This window comes from Grampus griseus (assembly GCF_964374135.1).
Source record: "Grampus griseus genome assembly, chromosome: 11".
NCBI classification, from domain to species: Eukaryota; Metazoa; Chordata; class Mammalia; order Artiodactyla; family Delphinidae; genus Grampus; species Grampus griseus.
Genome location: NC_139005.1, coordinates 560940 through 583704, shown reverse-complemented (window position 1 = coordinate 583704; position 22765 = coordinate 560940). Strand labels below are relative to the sequence as shown.

The 22765-nt window shown below is 45.3% G+C and overlaps 1 protein-coding gene across 1 annotated transcript in view; it reads left to right on the top strand.

Moving 5' to 3' along the window:
* CECR2 (CECR2 histone acetyl-lysine reader) overlaps positions 1 to 22765 on the top strand; it is a gene marked incomplete at its 5' end in the record, with an annotated part of 155097 nt that overhangs the window by 108781 nt on the left and 23551 nt on the right. The window contains 5 exon segments of the mRNA XM_082666433.1: positions 519 to 623; positions 3132 to 3181; positions 4008 to 4177; positions 8952 to 9032; positions 18449 to 18602. Coding sequence (XP_082522559.1) covers positions 519 to 623; positions 3132 to 3181; positions 4008 to 4177; positions 8952 to 9032; positions 18449 to 18602 — 560 coding nt within the window.

Here is a 22765-nt window from a genome sequence, read left to right as displayed (position 1 = left end):
TGCATCTTCCCCAGACGTCCCGGTTGCTGGGCCCTTTGCTGTTAGCGAAGCCTGAGGCCTCACTCAGATGTTCATGTGGGAGATGTTGTTTTCCTTGGTTCCACGTTTTAACAATGGAAAATGGGAGGTCACCCTGCTCTTTCCCTGTAACTGCTGCCTTTGTTGCTTTTTATAACCTCGTGGCCAGAAAAGCTAACCACTAGCTTAAAGCCAGTTTTTTGTTTTGTTTTGTTTTTTGTTTTGTTTTGCGGTACGCGGGCCTCTCAGTGTTGTGGCCTCCCCTGTTGCGGAGTACAGGCTCTGGACGCGCAGGCTCAGCGGCCATGGCTCACGGGCCCAGCCGCTCCGCGGCACGTGGGATCTTCCCGGACCGGGGCACGAACCCATGTCCCCTGCATCGGCAGGCGGACTCTCAACCACTGCGCCACCAGGGAAGCCCCATAATCACTAGCTTATAAATCATGTGTAACGCATCAGTCCTATGACAGAACATTTCTATTTAATGTACTATTTCTTAGGGAAACTGAAGGACAAAAAAATGTCTCAAGTGTTCCTGGGAAAACAGGGAAAAGAAGAGGAAGACCCCCAAAACGGAAAAAACTGCAGGAGGAAACTCTAGTGAGGTGAGTAAATCTTGTTAGTCTCTGTAGGTCCCTAACGCGAACCCTTACGCTGGAGGGACTCGCCTCCATCCTGCTTTCTGTGCCTCGGGGGGGACATGGGCCCTGCGTCACAGTCCTCAGGGGCCTCCTGCCTGGCCCCTCGCTTTCAGTGGACAGTGGGGACTCTGACAGTGAACGTGACAGTGGACGGCACCGAGAACTGAGCCCGCCTGCAGGAAGTGCCCTGAAAATCCCATCCCTACACCACACGTTTCTTCACAGGAGTGTGGAGAGAGTTAATACTGTGTATGAGTTTAGGAGTTAATTCTTTCTTGGTAAGGAGATTTTAGTAGTAAACATGCTTTGTTCTATGTAGAATACAATTTCTTACAATAAAGAAAAGGTAAGACTTTAAACATTTTTATAGTGTTTATTTTATATTTAATTTTAGCAAAGAAAAAGATTCTCTTACGATTGGGAAATTGTATTATTACTATTTTTTGGCCGCACTGTGCGGCATGTGGGATCTTTGTTCCCCAGCCAGGGATCGAACGCATCCCGTGCAGTGGAAGTGCGGAGTCTTAACCAGTGGACCACCAGGGCAGTCCCAGGAAATTTTATTTTAATATATCATTGCCTTTTAGGAATTCCCACAATGTGAATCTCAATATAAGAGTTTTCAGAATCTGACCTGTTCTGTGTAGAAATACTTCTTCCTTTTACTTGAGGATCAGATCTGTCATTATTCACTTATGGAAGTTAGGTCATAGTCTTAAAAATTCTAATAACACAGGAGAAGCTGCTGCTTCCTTCGGTGTTTTAGAACTACTTAAGTAACCTAAATGCCTGAAGTGAACCGGATTTCACTGTGCTGCTTATTAACTACTAAGAAATATTTTTAGGACTCAGATTGTGAATAAATCAATCAGAATTTGATTTTTGGCTGCAACAGTCAGTGCCACACTTTCCAGGGATTTTGACTACAGATTGCGGCTTTCCTCCCACCAGTATTTGTGAGAAATGTTCTTATAATCATGTTTTATACACAAGACGTCTGTTTCTGGATTTTGTTAGCGATCTACACCTCGTGATACATTCAGAAATCTGTTCTGTACTCTCTCAGTTTCCCTGTGAGTCCCAACAATTAAAGTGCCTTAGTGGTGGGGCTGTAGTCACTTTAAGAAGCATGTGTGTGCCTATGCTACCCTCTGCTGGTGGTTCTATTCTTTAGACTCCTGTATCCAATACAGTATTTACGTATTTTTAAATTAAATACAATTTTGTGAAATCTAAAAAGTGAAACTAGTGGATATAATAAAACAGAAACAGACTCATAGAAACAGAACAAACTAGTGGTGACCAGCGGGGAGAGGGATGGGGGAGGGGCAAGATAGGGGATTAAGAGGTACAAACTACTAGGTAAAATAAATAAACTATAGGGGTATACTCTACGACACAGGGAATACAGCCAATATTTTATAATAACTATAAATGGAGTATAACCTTTAAAAATTGTGAATCATTGTGTTGTACATCTAAAACTATACCTCCGTTTTTTAAAGAATGATGAAAAACAAATGTAGACAATAAGATATGTGTAGAAGGGGGAAAAATGTAAAGAGAAAGGGCAGCCCCTAAAACAAATTATTTTTAAAAAATAATAAATAAAATTTAAAGTTTGGTTCCTCAGTCACACCTGACACACTTCAGCTGAGCCAGGCACTCGTGGCCCGTGGCTGCCTCGTTGGACAGCGACAGTACAGGACGTTTTCCTTCTCCCGGGAGGCTGTTCGGGGCAGTGCTGGGTTAGGTGGTTGAAAAGAGACCAGAAAATCCAGAGAATGTCGTTCATGATTCAGGGAGACTTAACACTGTCGGGCTGATGAGCACATTTGTATTTTATAATTTAATTCCAGCATCCCTGTGAGGTGGGCATTATTAATAGCCCCATTTTACAGGGAAGTTCAGTGACTTTTCTGAGGTCACAGGGTAGGTGGTGGCAAGCCTTGAATAGAGGTGGCCCGGCCTCAGAACCTGTGTTCTTCACCCCAGCCTGCTGTGAGGGCCAATTCAGTATGCCTCGCCTGCAGTGCCACCCTCAGTGCAGTCTGGGAGGAAGCCCTTTTCTTGGCATTTACCTGTGGACACTGAACTTCTCCTTTCCTGTGTCCCCGTGTATCTGTCCTTCCTCTCTGTGCCAACACACACTCTTGGTAGTAAGTCATGGGTCTACCTTACAGGGGAGCACAACAATTTTGGACATGTCTTTGTTTTTTTTTTTTCTTCTTTTCTTGCGGTACGCGGGCCTCTCACTGTCGTGGCCTGTCCCGTTGCAGAGCACAGGCTCTGGACACGGAGGCTCAGCGGCCATGGCTCACGGGCCCAGCCGCTCCGCGGCATGTGGGATCTTCCCGGACCGGGGCACGAACCCGTGTCCCCTGTATCGGCAGGCGGACTCTCAACCAACTGCGCCACCAGCGAAGCCCCATGTCTTTGTTTTAATTGGTGCCTCTTTTTCCTGTGTTTCAGTGAAAAGCAGGAAGAAAACTCCTTAGCATCTGAGCCGCAGACAAGAAATGGTAATGGCTTTTGTCGGGGTCAGAAGGGATTGCATGAACATGATTGACTCGTGTCCTTTTCCAGAGTCTAGTGCAGAGCGTTACGACTATTACAGTAGCCTCTGACTAGCCTCCTCACCCTTCACACATCGTCTCCCTGTGCCCATCTCTCCCCCTGATGGATAGCTTGAGAGCAGGACCAGGTCTTTTCACTTGGGCCCCCTTACCCAGGCCCAGCAGAATAGACACCCAACGTTGGAGTGAATGAGCAGCTTCTCTGAGAGCTTTCTTTTAATGTATTAGATTGGCCAAAAAGTTTGTTCGGTTAGTGAATACGTTCAATAAAGTTCTTGGTGAAAATGAAAAATGTGTCTTATTTTTACTTAAAACTGAACGAACTTTTTGGCCAACCCAGTAAAATGCTTTACTACATAAGGAAGTGTACTGGGTTCCTACCTAGACTTCGGTTCTGGAATCCAAATTGTATAAATTTGGGGAGAAATAGCAATTTAGTGTATCTCAGTGCAACAAGCGAGACTGCAAAAGCTCAATCGAAACCATTTTGTAGAAAAGTAAATACATTAAAGCATTTCTAGTATATTAGAATCTATCATGAAGGTTACAATAGTTACATTTGTATTGCCTTTACGTATTCTTATCTCTTAGTTGTAAACAGTGATAGTAACAGGAAAATCGGAAGTACACAGCATCAACCTTAAAAGGTAATGGGCCCCCCATTTTTCTGATTACCTGGCTTTGATCATAACCCAGGGTCCAACTGAAACTGAAGATAGAAAGAAACAGGTCTCATGGGATCTGTTTACTGAGCCACCCCTTTCTCTTCTAGGGTCCCAGGGGCCAGGCCAAGGCTCCTGGTGGCTCCTGTGCCAGACAGAAGACGAGTGGAGACAGGTCACCGAGAGTTTCCGGGAGAGGACCTCCCTGCGAGAGCGGCAGCTCTACAAGCTCCTCAGCGAGGACTTCCTGCCCGAGATCTGCAGCATGATTGCCCAGAAGGTGTGCAGACAGGGTCCCTGTCCTCCGTGTGTGGCGTCAAGCTGCTCTGGTAAAGGGTTCCTTCATTAGAGGTTTGAGCACCCTCCACTCCACGCTCTCCTGCAGCTGGTCCAGCCTTCATCTTTCTTCATCTGGGACATTAAAATGGGACCTCGTGCCCCCACTCTCCTTCACTATGGGCCATGTGATTTAATCCTCATGCCTCTACCCCGTCCTCACCGCTCTTCACCCTTGGGAGCCAGCTCTCCTCCTCCCCAGCATCCCCTGGGAACCACCCCCTGAGCCCCAGGTGTGTCTCTGCAGAGCACCCTGTGTGTACCTCTCCCTGTACATAGACTGCTGCCTTTTTTTTTCTTTCCTTTTTAAAAAAGATCATCTTCTGGTCTGTCTTCTTCTAACAGCAGGCTCTAAAGGTGCTTTTCTTTGTGGCTCTAGTGCTGGCTGCCCCCTCTGACTGCAGGGCACCGAACCCTGGCTTCGTCCTGCACCCCGCCTGCCCCCGCCTGTTCCAAGGCTCTCAGAAGCCCCGCTTGAGGGCCTTGTGTCTGTGAGCTCTCCCCTGCCTCTCCCAAGCGAGGGTGTACCCCCCGGTGTGCTTCCCGGCTTCATTTCATTGGGAGTTGTCTAAGCAACTCTGGATCAGGAGCCATGTCTTCCCCATCATTGTAACCCCACAGGTGCCCTCCTGGAACACCCGTTCTGTGGTGGATGCCTGGCAACCACCCAGTTTCCATAAATCTGATGCTTCTGATTCTTAATACTTTTTAATAGAAGACAGAAAAATGTGAGCACTGCCCCTGACATTTGAGGAGGAAGTGTTTTTAAACTCTTACTGCAGCACCCCCCGGGGGGGGTCACGTGACAGATACATTACTTGATTTGTCGTGACTCCAGTGATATTTGTAACCATTGAGCAGGTTGGTGCTTTGGGGTGAACTGTAGAAAGTCACGGAATTGCATTTTCATGGGTGAGCATCTCCCCATCGACGTCCTTAATCCCGTTGACTATAATTACACTTGGATCTTGTCCTCCACAGTGCACTGTGACCATTTTTCCAGGACTTGAAATACGTAATCTAGTTTTCTTAAAGTAGCTATTAAATAGAGCTGGTTTTATAACTTTACGTAACCTTGTATATGACTTTATTGATGTGATTAATGACAGCACCTTAAATCATCTGTAAGGCATTTACCTAATCTGCTTAAACTTTCTTTTATAATTCTGTCTTTTTAACTGCAATATTCAACCTCAGACTTTTGAATAGTGTAACTAAGGGAAAAAACTTTTACAGGCATAAAATGGATGGTTTTGATACAGAAAATTTCAGGAGTTGATTCTTTGCAAGAGAATAAAAAATTAAAATAAGGTAAACCTTAAATACAAATTTCAAGAACCATGAAATTAGAAGCTGAAAAAAGAAATAATAGATTTGATATTTTGAAAGCTATACAGTGCTGTAAATTTGCAAGCCTTAGTGAAATGGGGTGTTGATCCCCCCCAAAAAAACCCAGAATCTAAATTATGCAGCCAGAAACCTTAGCAGACCAGTAATTAGGGAAGAAGAGTTTTCACAAAAGCATCCCATCAAAAGCTCCAGAATCATTTAGATTTATTCACAGGTAAAATTTTCTAAACCTTTACGAAAAGATAATTTCCGAACAGTTCAAAAATAAAGAAAGAAGTGGCTTGGTTACTGTGTCCATTGAGATATAGTTATCTTAGTGCCCCATTCCTGATGAATTTAAATACGCTCTTCATTCAGTAATATAAACGTCAAGCCTTTAAAGGTGCACTAACAAGTAAAGACCGTTTCCTCATCAAAAGAATAATAACTCATAACCCATGGGGGTTGAGTGGCATGTGTGGTACGGGAATACTGTCTTGGAAGTCTTGTGTGTGTGACGTAAGAAAAGAGTAAGAGGCAGAATTTTAGAGCGTTTCGTCTGGGGGAATAGAATTGCGCTTAACGAAGTCTGTTGCTTAGCGACCACAGCAGTGCTGGCTCCCGACGTCCTGCGTGGGCATCACCTGGACCGCGCGCTAGACGCCGGATCCCGCCCTGCTCTCGTCCCAGCCTGGCAGGATGGCTGGAGGTAGTTCTGTTGCTCTGTGATTCATTCCTGTGCCTGCTAAAGGTTAACAGTTACTGGCCGCCGCCGCAAAACAGGTGCTGCTGTGAATCTGACTGTGCCTGTGCAGAATTGATGAGAGAGAAGAAGGTACAAAGCTGTGAGGACGTGTATCTCTTCACATCTCGAGTAAGGATGCCAGACCTCTCTGTTTCTTGAAGGAAAGTTTAGATGTCAGTCGTCACCAAGATAAATTGAGGTTTGTTGTCGCCTTAGCCAAGTCCCAGCGTAACAGAGCTCTCCTCGAGAATACCCGGTGAACGTAGATATTGCGGGTGGGGGCAGTGGGGTGACCCATTTTAGCACTGCCTTGTCCTGGCACAGAGGCCAGACATCAGAAGCACCCTCGGGGGGGTCTTCATTCGAGAGGCCACCCACGGGAAATGACAACCTGCGAGCTGGGCATCCTGCTGATGTTTTCACAGACTTGTGTGTGTCCGTTGTTCTCGTTACTGAATTTACACAATTAAATATTATGAAACAAAATAAGGGCATAAAATTTTCTATAAAAAGTTTTTATTAAACAAAAACATGAAAGGTGAGTTGCTTCTGAAAGGTTGACTGTCAAATTAGGATAAAATAGTAAAAAATGAAAGGAAAAAAATTCATTACAATCTTATGGTTTCGGTATTTGGATTGCAAGTATCATTAACATCTCACTTGCGATTATAAAAACAAAACTGGAAGGGCAGATAAAGGTATAAGAGGGTGATTATTGGGAGGGAATCTCCGGGAACCCCCTCAGTGGGCCTGCATCATATGACTAGTGAATGGCAGTACATTTTTATACATTAAGTTAAAACACACACACTGTGTAGATTCTTCCTTTGACAGTGACTGTGTGTACCTACCAGTACCCATCCAAGTTATACTGGCCAAAAGGGGTCTGTTCTAGTAATAAACACACCTATGATTTGAATGTGAAGTGGAAATCACATGCCAGTAAAACAGAATAGACACCGTTACAGGTTACAGTGCAGCATGACAAGCGCAGAGCCGCAGGGTCTGGGGGGCTGCGCGTCGTGAGCTTTCCTCTAGGAACCCCCGTAGGTGTGGCGCCGCCCTCTTCCAGCTGCCCGTTTGGATGAGCTTCCTGATAGCTCTGAATTTCGGTTTTCTTATTAGTAAGATATGAAGTGCTGTAACTTCCCAGTTTCTGTGGGAAGGACCATTGTCCAGTACCTGGCCTAGTACTTAGCGATGGATTGACACTTGGTCCCTCCATTGTTTCTGGCGGCTTGTAACTGGCGAGGAATTTTGATAGAAAACTAAATCCACGTTTCTTACCAAAATAATTGCAAGTCTGCAGAGAGGCAAAGCTGATGGGATAACTCATGGAGGTATGATAGTCCTGTAAACTTTGAAATAATGAAAGAACCAGAAGGCCGCTTTGACCACATGAAAGTTAAACTTCTATGGCGAGATTAAGTCAAGGGTGTGTAGACTAGTGAAAGCATTTTAGCTAAGGTTACAGACAGTGATAGTCAGGTGTGTTATACATATCAGGTCTTTAACAGATAAGTTGATAAGTCACATAGAAGGTGGTTGTGAGGACAGGGAAACCGCTGCGCTGTCTGGCACCAGCACCTGCCTCACTCGGCAGAGGTGGAGGTAGCCCCCTGGCCCCTTTGCTGTTGGTCCCCTGAGAGAGCTCGTGGCCCGAGGGCTCCTCCCCTGGGCCTGAACTTCTGAAGGAGTCGCTCATAGGCACATTTGAGGAGCTGCTGCAGTAGCTTTTGGGGTAAAGGGGGTCATGCCCCCCTTTGACGGTTGGGGTTTTATCTCTACTGAAGCTGGTCATTCTCATAATGGAAAAGCTTTCTAGATCCCCCATCTCAGCAGATCTCCTGCCGTTCTGTGGTTCGTTTGGGTTGCATAAACCACCACTTAGTGGCATTAGCGCCACTGAGCTTTTTCCATCCTTTGTGGCTTTAGCTCGTTGATGCCACAGGTCTCAAGTTTTTCAGTTAAGTGGTACCAGACCACACGCACATGGTGCTGATGTGACGCCGCAGAGCGCGCTCACCTCACCTGCACAGCCCTTGCTTACCATTTCCTAATACGAGGTTATGATGGCGAGGCTTTGGGGCTCAGTCCACAGAAATTCCAAAACTGACGTTGGCCTTTGAAGTTCCGTGTAACGGCCGCTGCCAAGCCTCTGACATCATCTGGGGGTCTAACACCCCCAGGAAGCTCTGCGATCCCTCCTGGCTGAGCCTGTCGTCTCTCGTCCTCCTACCTGTTCCAGCCTCACCGGCCACAGAACCGCCTCTAGAGGAGAGCTGCCCTCCTGCTGCTCGGAATCCGCCTTGAGAGCCGCTCCCAGCAGCTGGAGGTGATGAAACTGGCTTTTCCTTGGTAATATGAGACAAAACTTGTTAAAAGTGTTAACACCATTCAGGGAGTTTGACACATGGTATCTCTGAGCTTTTTTAAACGTTTTTAAGTGAATAAGCTGCGTGGGGCCTTGCAGAGCTGAGTTGTCATTTTTGCTGACTGGCCTGGGGTGCCACGGGCCCTTGTTTAGGTAGAGCCTCACCTGGCCCTTCCAGGCCTCTCTCGACTGGTGGCAGTGACAGCAACAGCAGCAGCTGAGGATACCCTCACCCATCTTGTCCTCGCTCTTCCTCACTTGTAACTGTAGGGAAAGCGTCCACAGAGGACACGGACAGGATTGCAGCCTGGGCGGAGGTCTGACCACCTGTCCGTCAAGTCCACTGAGCAATAGGTGAGTGTGTGAGAGGGAGCAGAGAGAAGGGTTTACATGTTCAGAAAAGATTGTCCCGTTTTATTTCGTGTACTCCTTCTATCCCAAGTTCTTTATTTACCTTGATTTCATTTTTAAAACCTCAAGCTTTTATGGAGTATTCTTTTACATAAGATGCATTTCTAGAAAGAGAAGGAGTTGTAAAAATAAGACGTAAGTTGACTGTTGGGCTCTCCTAATCTCCGGGGATGATACTCACATCGTTATTTACTGTAATACCGAGGAGATTGATGCGTTCCGTAACAGACACACATGTAATAGGAACGCAAGAGGCAAAGATGGAAGGAACTGGGGCTGCGAGTTGGAGCAGCAGAACTGTGTCGTCTGAGCCCTGCAGGGTGGCTGAGGTTTTGACGGTGGCAGTGCGGGCGGAGGGTCAAGGCAAGCAGAGGTACAGAGGCAGGGTCGTGTGCAGTGCAGTCGGAGAGCGTGTGTGCTGGGTCGTGGCTGGCGTGTAAGATATGTTGTGACTCAGAGTGGCGGTTGGGCTGGAACAGTCAGACTTTGGAGTCCCCTGGCCGTCCCCTGCTTGTTTGTCCATGGGAGGCAGGGGTCGGAGGCTGTGTCGTTCGGTCTTTGTTTCAGGAAGACACATCTGGGGTCAGACCCCATCAGGAACAACTGCAAGGTGAGCAAGTAGCTGTAGGGTCCCTGCTCTGGGAGCGTGGGCCTAGAGGGGAGGATGGCCTTTGGGGGGAGGACTTCACTAGAGGATGATAGGAATGAAGGTCGGGTTGCAAGTGAGTAAAAGAGGAGTTATTGGTCAGAGTGGTGTTTGACCTCTTGAGAAGTCTGGCCATGAAGGAAAACAAAGGAATAGTGACAAAGTGCAGAGGAAGCAGCAGGGAGGAGAGCTCTCGGCATCTCAGGCCCCGTTTCCTTAGTTGGAGCAGGACGTCCATGGGCTTCCGGTGCTCCCTGTGCAGTAGGGGCGCTCGCATGTCCTGGAGGGGGACGCGAACTGGGAGGGGCAGGGTAAGAGTTGAGACAGTGTTTGGTGAAGAGATGCTTCGGGGGGAGCAGTCCCCGGGAGCCACCTCTCTTTGGGAACTTCTGTGACATTGTTCAGCATTACAGTTGTAGGAAGGGACGAAACTGCTGTTTGTATTTACTGAAATGTAAAAGTGGGCAGATGGGGGGGAATGAGGCCCGAGGGACCTGGACTGCAGGGGAGGGGGGATGTTTGATGACAGTGGTTGGATGGGGGAGGGGGGCGCGGGCAGGACTGAGGGGGCACCCCCCACTTCCCCTGCTGCCCAGTTCCCAGACTGGCTCCACTTTTTAATGCCTTGTCTCCTTTTAGCATCCATCCCATTGGCTGTTCAAGCAGTTAGTGGTCAGAGCACGTTTCCCCTGGAGGCCGTGTCTGGCTGGCTTGTGACAGTGTGGACCCTCTGCGGCCTCGCGGTCGTTGATGTGACTGCAAGATTGTGTGTTCAGGGACTTGGCCATTAACCGAGTACATCCTACCTTGATCCCCGAAAGGGGAGAAGCTCATTTATAAATCTCTGTATTTCCAGTATATTTGGACTTATCCTCTGTGTCTTTTTTCTTCAGCTCATAAGTATGTCTGTACCAGGAGGTAAACTGAGGCAGTCCTGTTCTGCCTGATTTGTAGGTCTCCCCAGTCCCTTCTTCCCTCGAGGCCCTGGTTGGAGGTGGCCTCAGTCAGGCTGTCCAGCTGTAGTTCTCAACTGGTTTTCTGCCTCATTCCCCTTGACGGGCTCTCGCTGCCTTTGTATCTGGACAGTTAACCACCTCCTTGAAAGTCTTCCCATTTTCTGCTCACTGCCCTGGGCTGAGTCCTAAATGCCATAGTTTACATCTGGTTGCAGAGTAATCTGAATACAGATAGGCAGGTTCTTCACTGCTGCCAGCAAAAGCCTGGCTTCAGACACTAAAGTTTTAGGTTATTTGCAGCATTGTTTGTTTGTTTATTCTGCTCTTTGGTCTTAGATACAAGTAACCGTGGTATTGAAGAGATTCGTGCTGTCAGTTACAGTGCTGAACATCCTGGAGAAAGCCTTCAGTGTGGCATGAGTTTTGTGCTTTTGTTTAAACAGCAGAAAATCTTCAGGTCTTTAATGGCTTATAGGCAGGGTTTCTGGTCACCCAGGAGTCCAATCTTAGTGCCTCAGAAAGTCTTTTAATTATGACTCCTGGGGAAATACCAGTGAAGGGACACTGTCTCCCTGACCTCCTGGACTGTTTTTGTCAGGAGACTCTGGACATGCCATTGCCAGGGAGCTCGGGTCCCATGTGTGCTGGGGATGGGTGGGGGGCATGGACGGGGAGTCCTGGGCTCAGCTTCAGCCAGATTCTATTTGTAATTGTTGAGAGGATTTCAAAGTGCTGTTTCTAATTAGCTTCTCATTGAAACCCTGTCCTGGTCCCACAGGCCTCTTCTCTGCACAGCATTAAACACAGCCCTGCCCCGTCTGCAGCTGACCCCTTCTAAAGAAAAAAAGTTGCAATGCAAAACAGTGTAAGATTTTTTTTTTTAACTGCTAGTTTTTTGTTTGGTTTTTGTTGACTCGACTCTATGTACTTGTTCTTTAAACTACTGGAGTTTAAACTATTGAACTGCCACAGGTGTCTTCAGGTCATAAGTCCCATCCACTGCTGAAAAGTAGCACGGAAATTTAAAACAGACTCTTGGTGCACCACGTACATATTTTTTCCCAAATGTGTGTGATGCAATTTGTATAAAATGATAATTGTTCAGAATTCACATCAGATGGGAACTGCTGGAATTATAACACGTTATGATGCAGGAGAAAGGGGCATGAGAAATTGTGAGGCAAAGAGGTATCTCACTAAGCAGAGGTGTTTTTATGCCAGCAGGCACCCCAGGGTGGGGGCAGTCTGGAGAACGCATTTGGAGACCAGGCAGGGATTGAAACCCCGGAGAAGGGCCACTGCGGGCGGGGGCGGTCAGGACGTTGCAGCACGGATTCTGGACCTTCCTTCTTGCTCCTAGGCGCTCCGCGGGCTTTGAGTTTTGTTGTTGTCGAGTTCTCCAAATCACAGACTTTTTTTTTTTTTTTTTAAACATGTAATTGACTTATAACATTAGTTTTAGGTGTACAACATAATGATCTGATATTTGTACACACTGCAAAATGATCACCAATAGGTCTAGTTAGCATGTATCACCTCACACAGTTACAGATTTGTTCTTATGATGAGAACCTTTAAAATCTACTGTCTTACTAGCTTTTGCATACACAGTACAGTATTATTAACTACGGTCACCTGTTTATAACTGGAAGTTTGTACCTTTTGACCACCTTCGTTTTTTTAAATAGATCTTTATTGGAGTATAATTGCTTCACAATACTGTGCTAGTTTCTGTTGTACACCAAAGTGAATCAGCCATATGCATACATATGTCCCCATATCCCCTCCCTCTTGAGCCTCCCTCCCACCCTCCTTAACCCACCTCTCTAGGTCATTGCAAAGCACCGAGCTGATCTCCCTGTGCTGTGCTGCTGCTTCCTACTAGCTAACTGTTTTACATTTGGTAGTGCATATATGTCGATGCTACTCTTACTTTGCCCCAGCTTCCCCCTCCCACCCCATGTCCTCACGTCCATTCTCTATGTCTACCTCTTTATTCCTGTCCTGCAACTAGGTTCATCAGTACCATTTTTTTTTTTTTAGATTCCATATATATATGTTAGCACACAGTATTTGTTTTTTTCTTTCTGACTTACTTCACTCTGTATGACAGACTCTAGGTCCATTCACCTCACTACAAATAACTTGATTTTGTTTCTTTTTATGGCTGAGTAATATTCCATTGTATATTTGTGCCCCATCTTCTTTATCCATTCGTCTGTCGATGGACATTTAGGTTGCTTCCATGTCCTGGCTGTTGTAAATAGAGCTGTAATGAACATTGTGGTACGTGACTGTTTTTGTTTGTTTTTGTTTTGTGGTACGCGGGCCTCTCACTGTTGTGGCCTCTCCCGTTGTGGAGCACAGGCTCCGGATGCACAGGCTCAGCAGCCATGGCTCGCGGGCCTAGCCGCTCCGTGGCATGTGGGATCCTCCCGGACCGGGGCACGAACCCGTGTCCCCTGCATCGGCAGGCGGACTCTCAACCACTGCGCCACCAGGGAAGCCCTATGACCGTTTTTGAATTATGGTTTTCTCAGGGTATATGTCCAGTAGTGGGATTGCTGGGTTATATGGTAGTTCTATTTTTAGTTTTTTAAGGAACCTCCATACTGTTTTCCATAGTGGTTGTTATCAACTTACATTCCCACCAACAGTGCAGGAGGGTTCCCTTTTCACCACACCCTTTCCAGCATTTACTGTTTCTAGATATTTTGGTAATGGCAATTCTGACCCAGAGTGAGGAGATACCTCATTGTAGTTTTGATTTACATTTCTCTAATAATTAGTGATGTTGTGCATCTTTTCATGTGCCTTTTGGCCATCTGTCGTCCTTGGAGAAATGTATATTTAGATCTTCCGCCCATTTTTTAATTGGATTGTTTGTTTTTTTGATATTGAGCTCCATGAGCTGTTTGTATATTTTGGAGATTAATCCTTTGTCCGTTGTTTCATTTGCAAATATTTTCTCCCATTCTGAGGGTTGTCTTTTTGTCTTGTTTGTGGTTTACTTTGCTGTGCAAAAGCTTTTAAGTCCCATTTGTTTATTTTTTCCATTTGTTTATTTTTGTTTTTATTTCCATTACTCTAGGAGGTGGGTCAAAAAAGATCTTGCTGTGGTTTATGTCAAAGAGTGTTTTTCCTAGGTTTTCCTCTAAGAGTTTTATAGTGTCTGGTCTTACATTTGGGTCTTTAATCCTTTTGGTGTGAGTTCAGTTTTTTTAGATTCCACATACAGGTGAGGGCATACAGTATTTGTCTGTCTCTGACTTATTTCACTTAACAGAATGCCCTCAAGTCATCCATGTTGTCACAAATGGCAGCATTTCCTTCTTTTTGTGACTGAGTAATATTCCACTGTATATACACCACCTCTTCTTCATCCATGGACACTTAGGTTGTGTCCCTGTGTTGGCTGTTGTGAATAATGCTGCAATGAACAAAGAAGTCCATATACATTTTCAACTTAGTGCTTTTACTTTCTTTGGAAAGATACGCAGGAGTGGAATTACTGGGTCATATGATAATTCTGTTTTTTATTTCTTGAGGAACCTCCATACTCTCTTCCATAGTGGCCGCACCAATTTACATTCCCACCAACTGTGCACAAGTGTTCCCTTTTCTCCACACCCTCACCAACACTTACCATCTCCTGTCATTTTGATGATGGCCATCATGGCCATTCTACCAGGTGTGAGGTTTTAATTTGCATTTCTCTGATGATTAATGATGTTGAGCATCTTTTCATGTGTCTGTTGGCCATCTGTATGTCCTCCTTGGAAAAGTGTTCAGATCCTCTGCCCATTTTTTCACAGGATTGTTAGCTGTTGTTATAACAGTTTGCTTTTTTAAGATGCTGTAAATTCAAGTTATTCAATTGTTACATCTTATGTGCTTAGTATAAATATTAATGTATTTAAAAAAGAACTAACTAGACAACAAATTGTATGATCCCATTTATGTGAAATGTCCAAAATAAGTAAATCCATAGAAAGAATAGCTTGGTGGTCTCCAGGGCCTGGGGAGTGGGGGATGCAGAGTGACTGCTTATTGGGTGCGGAGCTTTCTTTCAGGTGGTGAAATGTTCTGTGACTTAACACAGATGGTGGTCGCACACGTTGTGAATATACTGAATGCCCCTTTAAGGTTATGCACCTTAAAGTTGTTCATTTCCTGTGAATTTCACTGCAGTATCTTTACATGTATTTCTGAATGATGCAGAATCTCTGATTTAGCAGCAGTCCTTGGCATTTATAATTTTCTAAGTTTTAAAATTCCTGCTTCAATATATAAAAGATAACTAATAAGAACCTACTGTATAGCACAGGGAACTCTATTTGGTGCTCTGTAATGATCTATATGGGAATGGAGTCTAGAAGAGAGTGGACATGTGTATGGCTGATTCACTTTGCTGTACGGTAGAAACTAATACAGCATTGTAAACCAACTATACTCCAATAAAAAAGTTAATTAAAAAAATTCCTGCTGCATTGTTATCGAAATATTTTAAGCTATTTAAAATCAATTTTAATACCTCACCATAAAATCTGTACGTGATAGTAACCTTTTGGTACTTTAACCTTTGAATGTTAGACTTTTAATAGGGATCACATGGTAGTGGGGGTAAGAAGTTAATAAAAATTAGGTCGTTATAGAGCAGGTAGTACTAGGTGATTTCCCCAGCTTATTTGGGAAGGGGCTGTTCTGTGTCCGAAAGAATTTACACGCTCTTACAGAAAACTCTCGTAAGAAGTGCAGGAGACGTGGTAACAGTTTCCCTACTTACAGTTTCATGTGTTTGCTTCAGGCCCTTTCTCTATGCATTTATTACAAACCTGGGATCACACTGACTGTTGTCTTGTGACATGTTTTTCATTTAACATCAAGGTGCCTTTTCATATTTCATTAAATAGTCCTCAGAAAAAACAATTTTTAATGATTGCATCGTGATTATGTAATTTTACCTATTTGTAAACATTTAGGATATTTACAGTTTTTCACTGTTTTAAATAATGTTGACTTTAACGTACTCAGAAATATTTTGCCTCGCTGTCTCACTTTTAAGATAAAGTCACAGCAGTGCAATTACTCTGTTCAGGGTTCCTGATATGTGTGTCCATCTTGTCCTCCAGAAGATCTGTGTCCCCAGCTCACTGAGGGAGTCCCTGTTACCATGTCTTAGCAGACGTGTTACATGTTTCATCTTGTACAGTTTTGTAAGTGAAAAGGCTGTTTTGCGTTTCCTTATGATCATGGATGTGTTTTACCTACTTCTGTGAATTTTGTATTCATGTTTCATTTTCTTGGTGGGGGCTACTGTTAACTGCTTTGTAAGACATCTTCCCATATTAAGAATAGTACGTCGTTGTATTTGTTGAAAAAATTGTGTAGATATTCTTAGGATGTGCGTAATTACCTATTTTTCCCTTTTCCCCTCCTTCCATTGTCTTCACGCGTGAGTGCCTCTCTTGTGTGTTGACCAGGTGACTCTGGTGAGCAGCCCTGGGGCTGCGTGTCCTCAGTCCTCACTAAGGTGCAGATCCTCTCTGGTATGTCTCTGTTCTGGCTGAAGGGAGAGCATTCCTCATGTTGTCCTTTGTTAGGCAGGGGCAGGACACACACATTGCTGTCATCATTGTATGCAGTAAATAACTAGTGGTTATTATATGTGCTTGTTTTTTCCTGCTTTTTCATTGGGTCTGATGCGTAGAAAGCAGTGCCCTTTTCTTTGAATGAAATAATTCGTTTGGCGAGGCTTGTGTGCCTCTCTGCCCTGCCTTTCTGCCACCCTATCAGTTGACATCTTAGGGGCATCTGCTTGGAGTCACTGTACAGCTGAAAAGAGTAAAGGCATGTTCTTCTGGTTTGCTTTGCTTTGTAAACAGTAGCTCCACTGTAACTTCTCAACTAGGTAAAGATGTTGCCCCAAAGTTGGAAGAATTAGGGACCTGTGGAGCTGGGGGCAGAGCGCCGGAAGGTGCTTCCCCAGCCTTAGGAGGCTTGTCTGTGTGCAACACCAGCGACAGCCCAGTGTCACGAAGGACATGTAGCTCGTGTACCCTGCCCACTCTGGTTATAGGAGAAAGATTTTAGGGAACTTCGTTTAATTCTATTTGGGTGGCTGAGTACAGTGTCATGTGTGCAGTAATAATGGTTAACATTGTTTTCATTTTCATCTCTCTTCTCTTAGTTCATATTTTTACCTTGTCAAGTAGCCACCGTTAAATTTTAAAGTCAGGCTGAGAATTTGAACAGTAAAACCTTTGACTTTCAAAAGGTCTACTATCTAGGGAAGACTGCTTTCCTAATTATGAGTCAAATGACAATCGAAACAAGTTTTAAGGACCGTAAAAAAATAGTAGAAAATTTCAACGAGAGTGGTTTCAGTGTTTAATTATGACTTTGTATAGATGGCAGTCGGCTGTCATTTTTTTTCCCCCAACGTTAAGACCACTTGTGTAATTTCCACAGAATACAGATATCTAGCATAGAAGATTCTTATTAGGTCTTCTTCCTACTGAAAACATCTGTTAAGAAAAAGTCATATTCCTGATTTAGTTTTGCCTAACGTGGGATAATCAGCATTATCTTTTCTGTAAGGGGAACTGGCATTTTCCCTTCGTAGACACCTGATTCATTTTTCTGTGTCTGTGCAACTTACAGGTGTTCTCTGTTGCAGGCAACAATTATTACCTCTTCAATAACAATTTTAAAAAAGAAAAAGTTCTACCTTACACATCAGCACAGAAGTCAAGGGAAGAAATTGAAAATAACGATTTCAGTCCTCGTTTGCATGTTCTGGGCTACAGAATGGCTCAGAACTAGCTGTGTTGGAAATACCCAGAGTAAAACTTTCAGAAATTATGATGGTAATGGTCCTGTTTTCCTCTTCTTTCCTTAAATTTCTTAGGCAATCGCATTCGCACTAACCACCTGAAATCATTATGTATTAATGCTGTTTGGGTTGAAAAACGAGGGGAAAGCTCTCCAGTCTGAGGGAAGCAGTGCATTTCTGTGCCGTCACCTTCATCTCTTTTCTGTATCTTAAGGCAAAACGGTGGCCCTTCCCACCGAACCCTCCATTTTATTTACTGTTTGATTAGTAAAGAAAAGTGCAAGAGTTGGGAGTTTCGAAGGCGTGCACATTATTGAAATTGTGCTAGCTCATCCTTCTCTTAGTTATTTAGATGAAGGTGCTTCCCCCCCCCCCCCCCCCCCGCCCCCAGCCCCGGTAAGCGGGCCTCTCACTGTGGTGGCCTCTCTCGTTGCGGAGCGCAGGCTCAGTGGCCATGGCTCACGGGCCCAGCCGTGCCCAGCCGCTCCGCCGCATGTGGGATCCTCCCGGACCGGGACACGAACCCGTGTCCCCTGCATCGGCAGGCGGACTCTAAACCACTGTGCCACCAGGGAAGCCCGAAGGTGCTTTTTAAGGTACCACTTTTATCAAAGATTAAATCTAAGAGTGATGTTGCCTCTCTGCTCCGGTCTGCTCTCCAGATTATCTCCCAAAGACTACAAATTAGATCCGTCATCGGGGCCAAGCCTTTACCTGTTCTGATCCCCACTGTGTGTCTTAATGTGAGTGTGTGTCTGCATCCGTTCATTGATTGTACAGATGAGAAGATGAACTTGTAGCTGGGGTGTAAGTCACCCAGCTGTCTGGCACTATGTGCTGAATAGAGAACGTGGAATCTTTACTCAGAGGCGTGGTCTTGCTTTACTGTGTGTTGACTGAACTTCTTGGCCCCTCGCAGGAGACCCCTGTGCTCGGCAGGATAGAGAAACAGAAGCGCAGGGCGGAGGAGGAGGAGCGCCAGATCCTCCTGGCGGTGCAGAAGAAGGAGCAGGAGCAGCTGCTGAAGGAGGAGAGGAAACGGGAGCTGGAGGAAAGGGTCAAGGCCGTGGAAGGTAGGAGGGCTCTGCCCAGGGCTCCGGCAGCAGGGCTGTCTGCGGGGAGGGGGGGTGGGCGTGTCCCTGGAGCCCTGCCGTCTGGCTGGCTCGGGGCCGGCCCGGCAGTGCCCTCGCCCTTGCCGTCCTGGGGTCCTTCCGTCCCCGCCTTCACTCTCGGCTCCGCTGCATCCCCGTGTGCAATTGAAAAAAGGTGACTCTCGCAGAAGTAACCTTACACACAGAGGAGATGTACTTAAGAAAAGCCTCGCTCTGCCCCGGTGTGCGCGGGCGTGCGGGGTTTCTAACCTTTGTACTTAAAGCACACATGTTAGATGCAGTGGTGTTTATAAGCTGAACTTGATAAATCACTGGATAGCAGAGCATTTTGGCTTTGTTAAATACAGACCAGTATTTTAAGTAAATGTATTGAACTTTTTATTTTTTATTTATTTTTAAAATTTATTTATTTATATATGTTTGGCTACATTGGGTCTTCGTTGCTGCGCGCGGGCTTTCTCTAGTTGTGGCGAGCGGGGGCTACTCTTCGTTGCGGTGCACGGGCTTCTCATTGCGGTGGCTTCTCTTGTTGTGGAGCACAGTCTCTGGGTGCGTGGGCTTCAGTAGTTGCGGCATGTGGGCTCAGAAGTTGTGGCACACGGGCTTAGTTGCTCCAAGGCATGTGGGATCTTCCTGGTCCAGGGCTTGCACCCGTGTCCCCTGCATTGGCAGGCGGGTTCTTAACCACTGCGCCACCAGGGAAGTCCTATTGAACTTTTTTAAAGTTTAAATAAAATAGCATAACACGGATTTGGCTTTTTTTGTTTTTCTTTCCCCCAGCCACACTGCATGGCTTGTAGGATCTTAGTTCGCTGACCTGGGATAAAACCTGGGCCCTGGCAGTGGAAGCGCCAAGTCCTAACCACTGGACCACTGGGAAAGTCCCAGATTTGGCTTTTTAATGCAGTGTTAACATGCAAACTTTAAACACATTTTGGCTGTAAAATTTAAAGGATTCTGGCCTTATGTGATTTCCCCTCTCATTCCTAGGGTATTGCCTTCTGATTTTTTCTTTTTTTTTAAATTAATTAATTAATTTATTTTTGGCTATGTTGCGTCTTCGTTGCTGCGCGCGGGCTTTCTCTAGTTGAGGTGCACAGGGGCTACTCTTCGTTGCGATGCCTGGGCTTCTCATTTTGGTGGCTTCTCTTGTTGAGGAACATGGGGTCTAGGTGCGTGGGCTTCAGTAGTTGTGGCACGTGGGCTCAGTAGTTGTGGCTCGTGGGCTCTAGAGCGCAGGCTCAGTAGTTGTGGTGCACGGGCTTAGTTGCTCTGCGGCATGTGGGATCTTCCTGGACCAGGGCTCGAACCCGTGTCCCCTGCATTAGCAGGTGGATTCTTAACCACTGCGCCACCAGGGAAGCCCTGCCTTCTGATTCTTAATAGGCTAACCCTATTCTGACCTTGATCATTTCTTCATTCTAGAATGCTTAGTGCATTTAATCTACTAATGTAGCCTGTGCCACATTTGGTGGTATATCATACGTTGAGATTTTGCGTAATTTTTTCCAGTGCTAGATTTAAATTCCTCAAAATAGTAACTATGCTTTTATTTCTTTATATTTTTCAATAGAGTTCTGTAATTTTCAATGGAGTTCTTATTAGGTACCATTGTCATTTGACTTTTTTCTAAGTTGAAGTATGATTGGCATACACCATTCCCTTATTTTCAGGAGTAAACACAATTCGACATTTATGTACATTGCAAAATGGTCACCACAATAAGTTAAGAATTTGATTTCTTGTAATGAGAATAGCTTTCACATACACAGTACAGTGTTATGGACTGTGGTCACCACAGTGTACATCACATCCCCGGGACTGACTTGTTTTGTCACTGGTAGTTTGCACCTCTTGACACCGTCACCCATTTCGCCCACCCCGGCCCCCCTTCTTTGTGTTCTCTTTATCTGCGAGTTTGGTGTCGTTTTGTTTTGTTTTGGAGGTAGATAACGGTAATGGTTGTACAACACTGTGAATGTACCTAATGCTACTGAATCATATACTTAAAGTGGTTATAAAGGTACATTTTTATATTTCTCACTAAAATTTTTAAAAAGCAAAAAGAAAAGGAAAAGTCCAAATAAATATACTGCTATTTATTAGGATTGTCTTTGTATAAAAAGGATGTTACAAGACTGGAGTCTGACAGATACTCATGCTAAGTGAAATGAGCCCGTATGGAAGGGGACATTGAGACTTCCTTGTTCTCAGTGTGGTTGATGCGAAACCTAAAAATTCTTCTTGCCTCAATTATGTGGAGATTCTATTTGTTATTCAATATAATACTTTGTCTGATATTGTGTAAATACCCTTTTTAAGAACATTTTTGAAATCTTAACCAAGTAAGGAAAATTATCAGAAGCTGCTTTTAGGGGGATTAAAAACAGCAGTAAGTGAAACAGACTGTCAGATCGAATTGTGGGTGTGGAGTGGTCCGTCTAGGGAATCTCTACCCCGGGAAGGATGACCATGGATAAACCTGTGCTGAAGAGGAATAGACATGAGGAGGCACCACTGTGAGCAGCGGTTAGTAGGTGGCAGCAGACAAAATAGAAAAATATTTAGCATTATCAGGTATAAAAAAGAAGAAATTGGAAACATCAGGAAGAAATAACCTTGAGGAAAGTACAGGCAGATTCAAAGGAAACAAATATTGAAGGAACTTCTAGAAATGTAAATATGGTAATTGGAATAATAACTTGATAACTGGGCTCTAAAGCTTAGTTAGACCTGAGGAGAGAACCACACTGGAAGAGCTGCGTGGGGCTTGTGCAGAATGCATCACGGAGATAAAGGGGATGACGTGGCGGGAGAAGTCGCCTCTGGTCCATCGTTCAGTGTGCGGTCACAGAGATGCTTCAGTGGGGAGTTTCACGTGGGTCTTTGTTTTAATGCAAGTTAGAGAAATACAAAAGCTGAAAGGGTGTGAGGCAGGGGGAATAAAGAGAAGGGTTGGGGTCATCAGACCCGCAGGTGAGGAGGGGCTCGCAAGCTGGATGTTAGTCTCAGGGCAGGCGCCAGCCCGGTTCTGGAACTGCCAGCTGTGCCTTCCCAGTGATGGACGTCTTCCTAAGGAGGGACAAGCTGGTGGGCTGTTTAAGAGCACCCGGGGGGGAGAAATCCATCCCCCCCCCCCCCACTCCCCGCCGTCTCCTGTCCCCTCTAGTGCTCCCTGTGGCGGAATATAAAGCCGGCAGAGAGTGGGGAAACTGCTTGATAATTGACTCACGGGTCACAGACCAGAGCTGCAGGGTGTGTCTGTCCACTGTTGTAAAATGGAAGGATCAAGTGATGGGGCAGAGGAAATACTAGATATGAATGGTTGAGAGATGAGATACAAACTGGATAGAATACAGACCCAAGGGACCGAATCATGGAACACATGGCCCATTTCCAGTCGGGAAAAGAGAATGTTCTGTAACAGAGACAGCAGACTTCTCAGGAGCAGCAGTAGAGTTCAGGAGGAAATGGGATTGGATTTTGTGTTAGTTTCCTAGGGCTTCCATAACAAATTACCACAACTAGGTGGTTTAAAACAGCAGAAAGTAAGTGTCTCACAGCTCTAGCGGCTGGAAGTCTGAAATCTGGGTGTTGGTGAGGCTCTGGGGTCATACTCTCCTGTGCTTCTTCTAGCTTCTGGTGGTTCCTGTGTTCCTTCTTTTCTGGTTTCCTCTGGGAACTTCCTTAAACCAATATCTATTTTCTTAAATGTAAGCAAACATTCTACTTAATATGGAAACATCAGAAGGGTTCCCTTTTTGTTTTTTTTTTTTTAAATTTTATTTATTTTATACAGCAGATTCTTCACCCCCAGGGCACAGCAAAAGACTATAGACCAGGAGCTCGGTCTTTCTGGTGGAGACTTATTAGCTGATCACCATGGCTGCGGCCTGAGGGGTAGGTTTGTAATTAAGCCTGCATCTAGGGGCCCCCGAATCCTTTCCAGAGATGTCAGAGGGCGGGCCCTCCAGAGCCCAGATTTCTTGGAGGGAGGCTTTACATGCATCTGACACCCATGGTTCACACCTTGAACACCTGACTCTGGTGGCCAGAGGGGCTTGTATTCCTGGGTCCCACAGGACTGTGGTGAGCGGAGGGCCAGTTTGGGACAGGCTGGCACA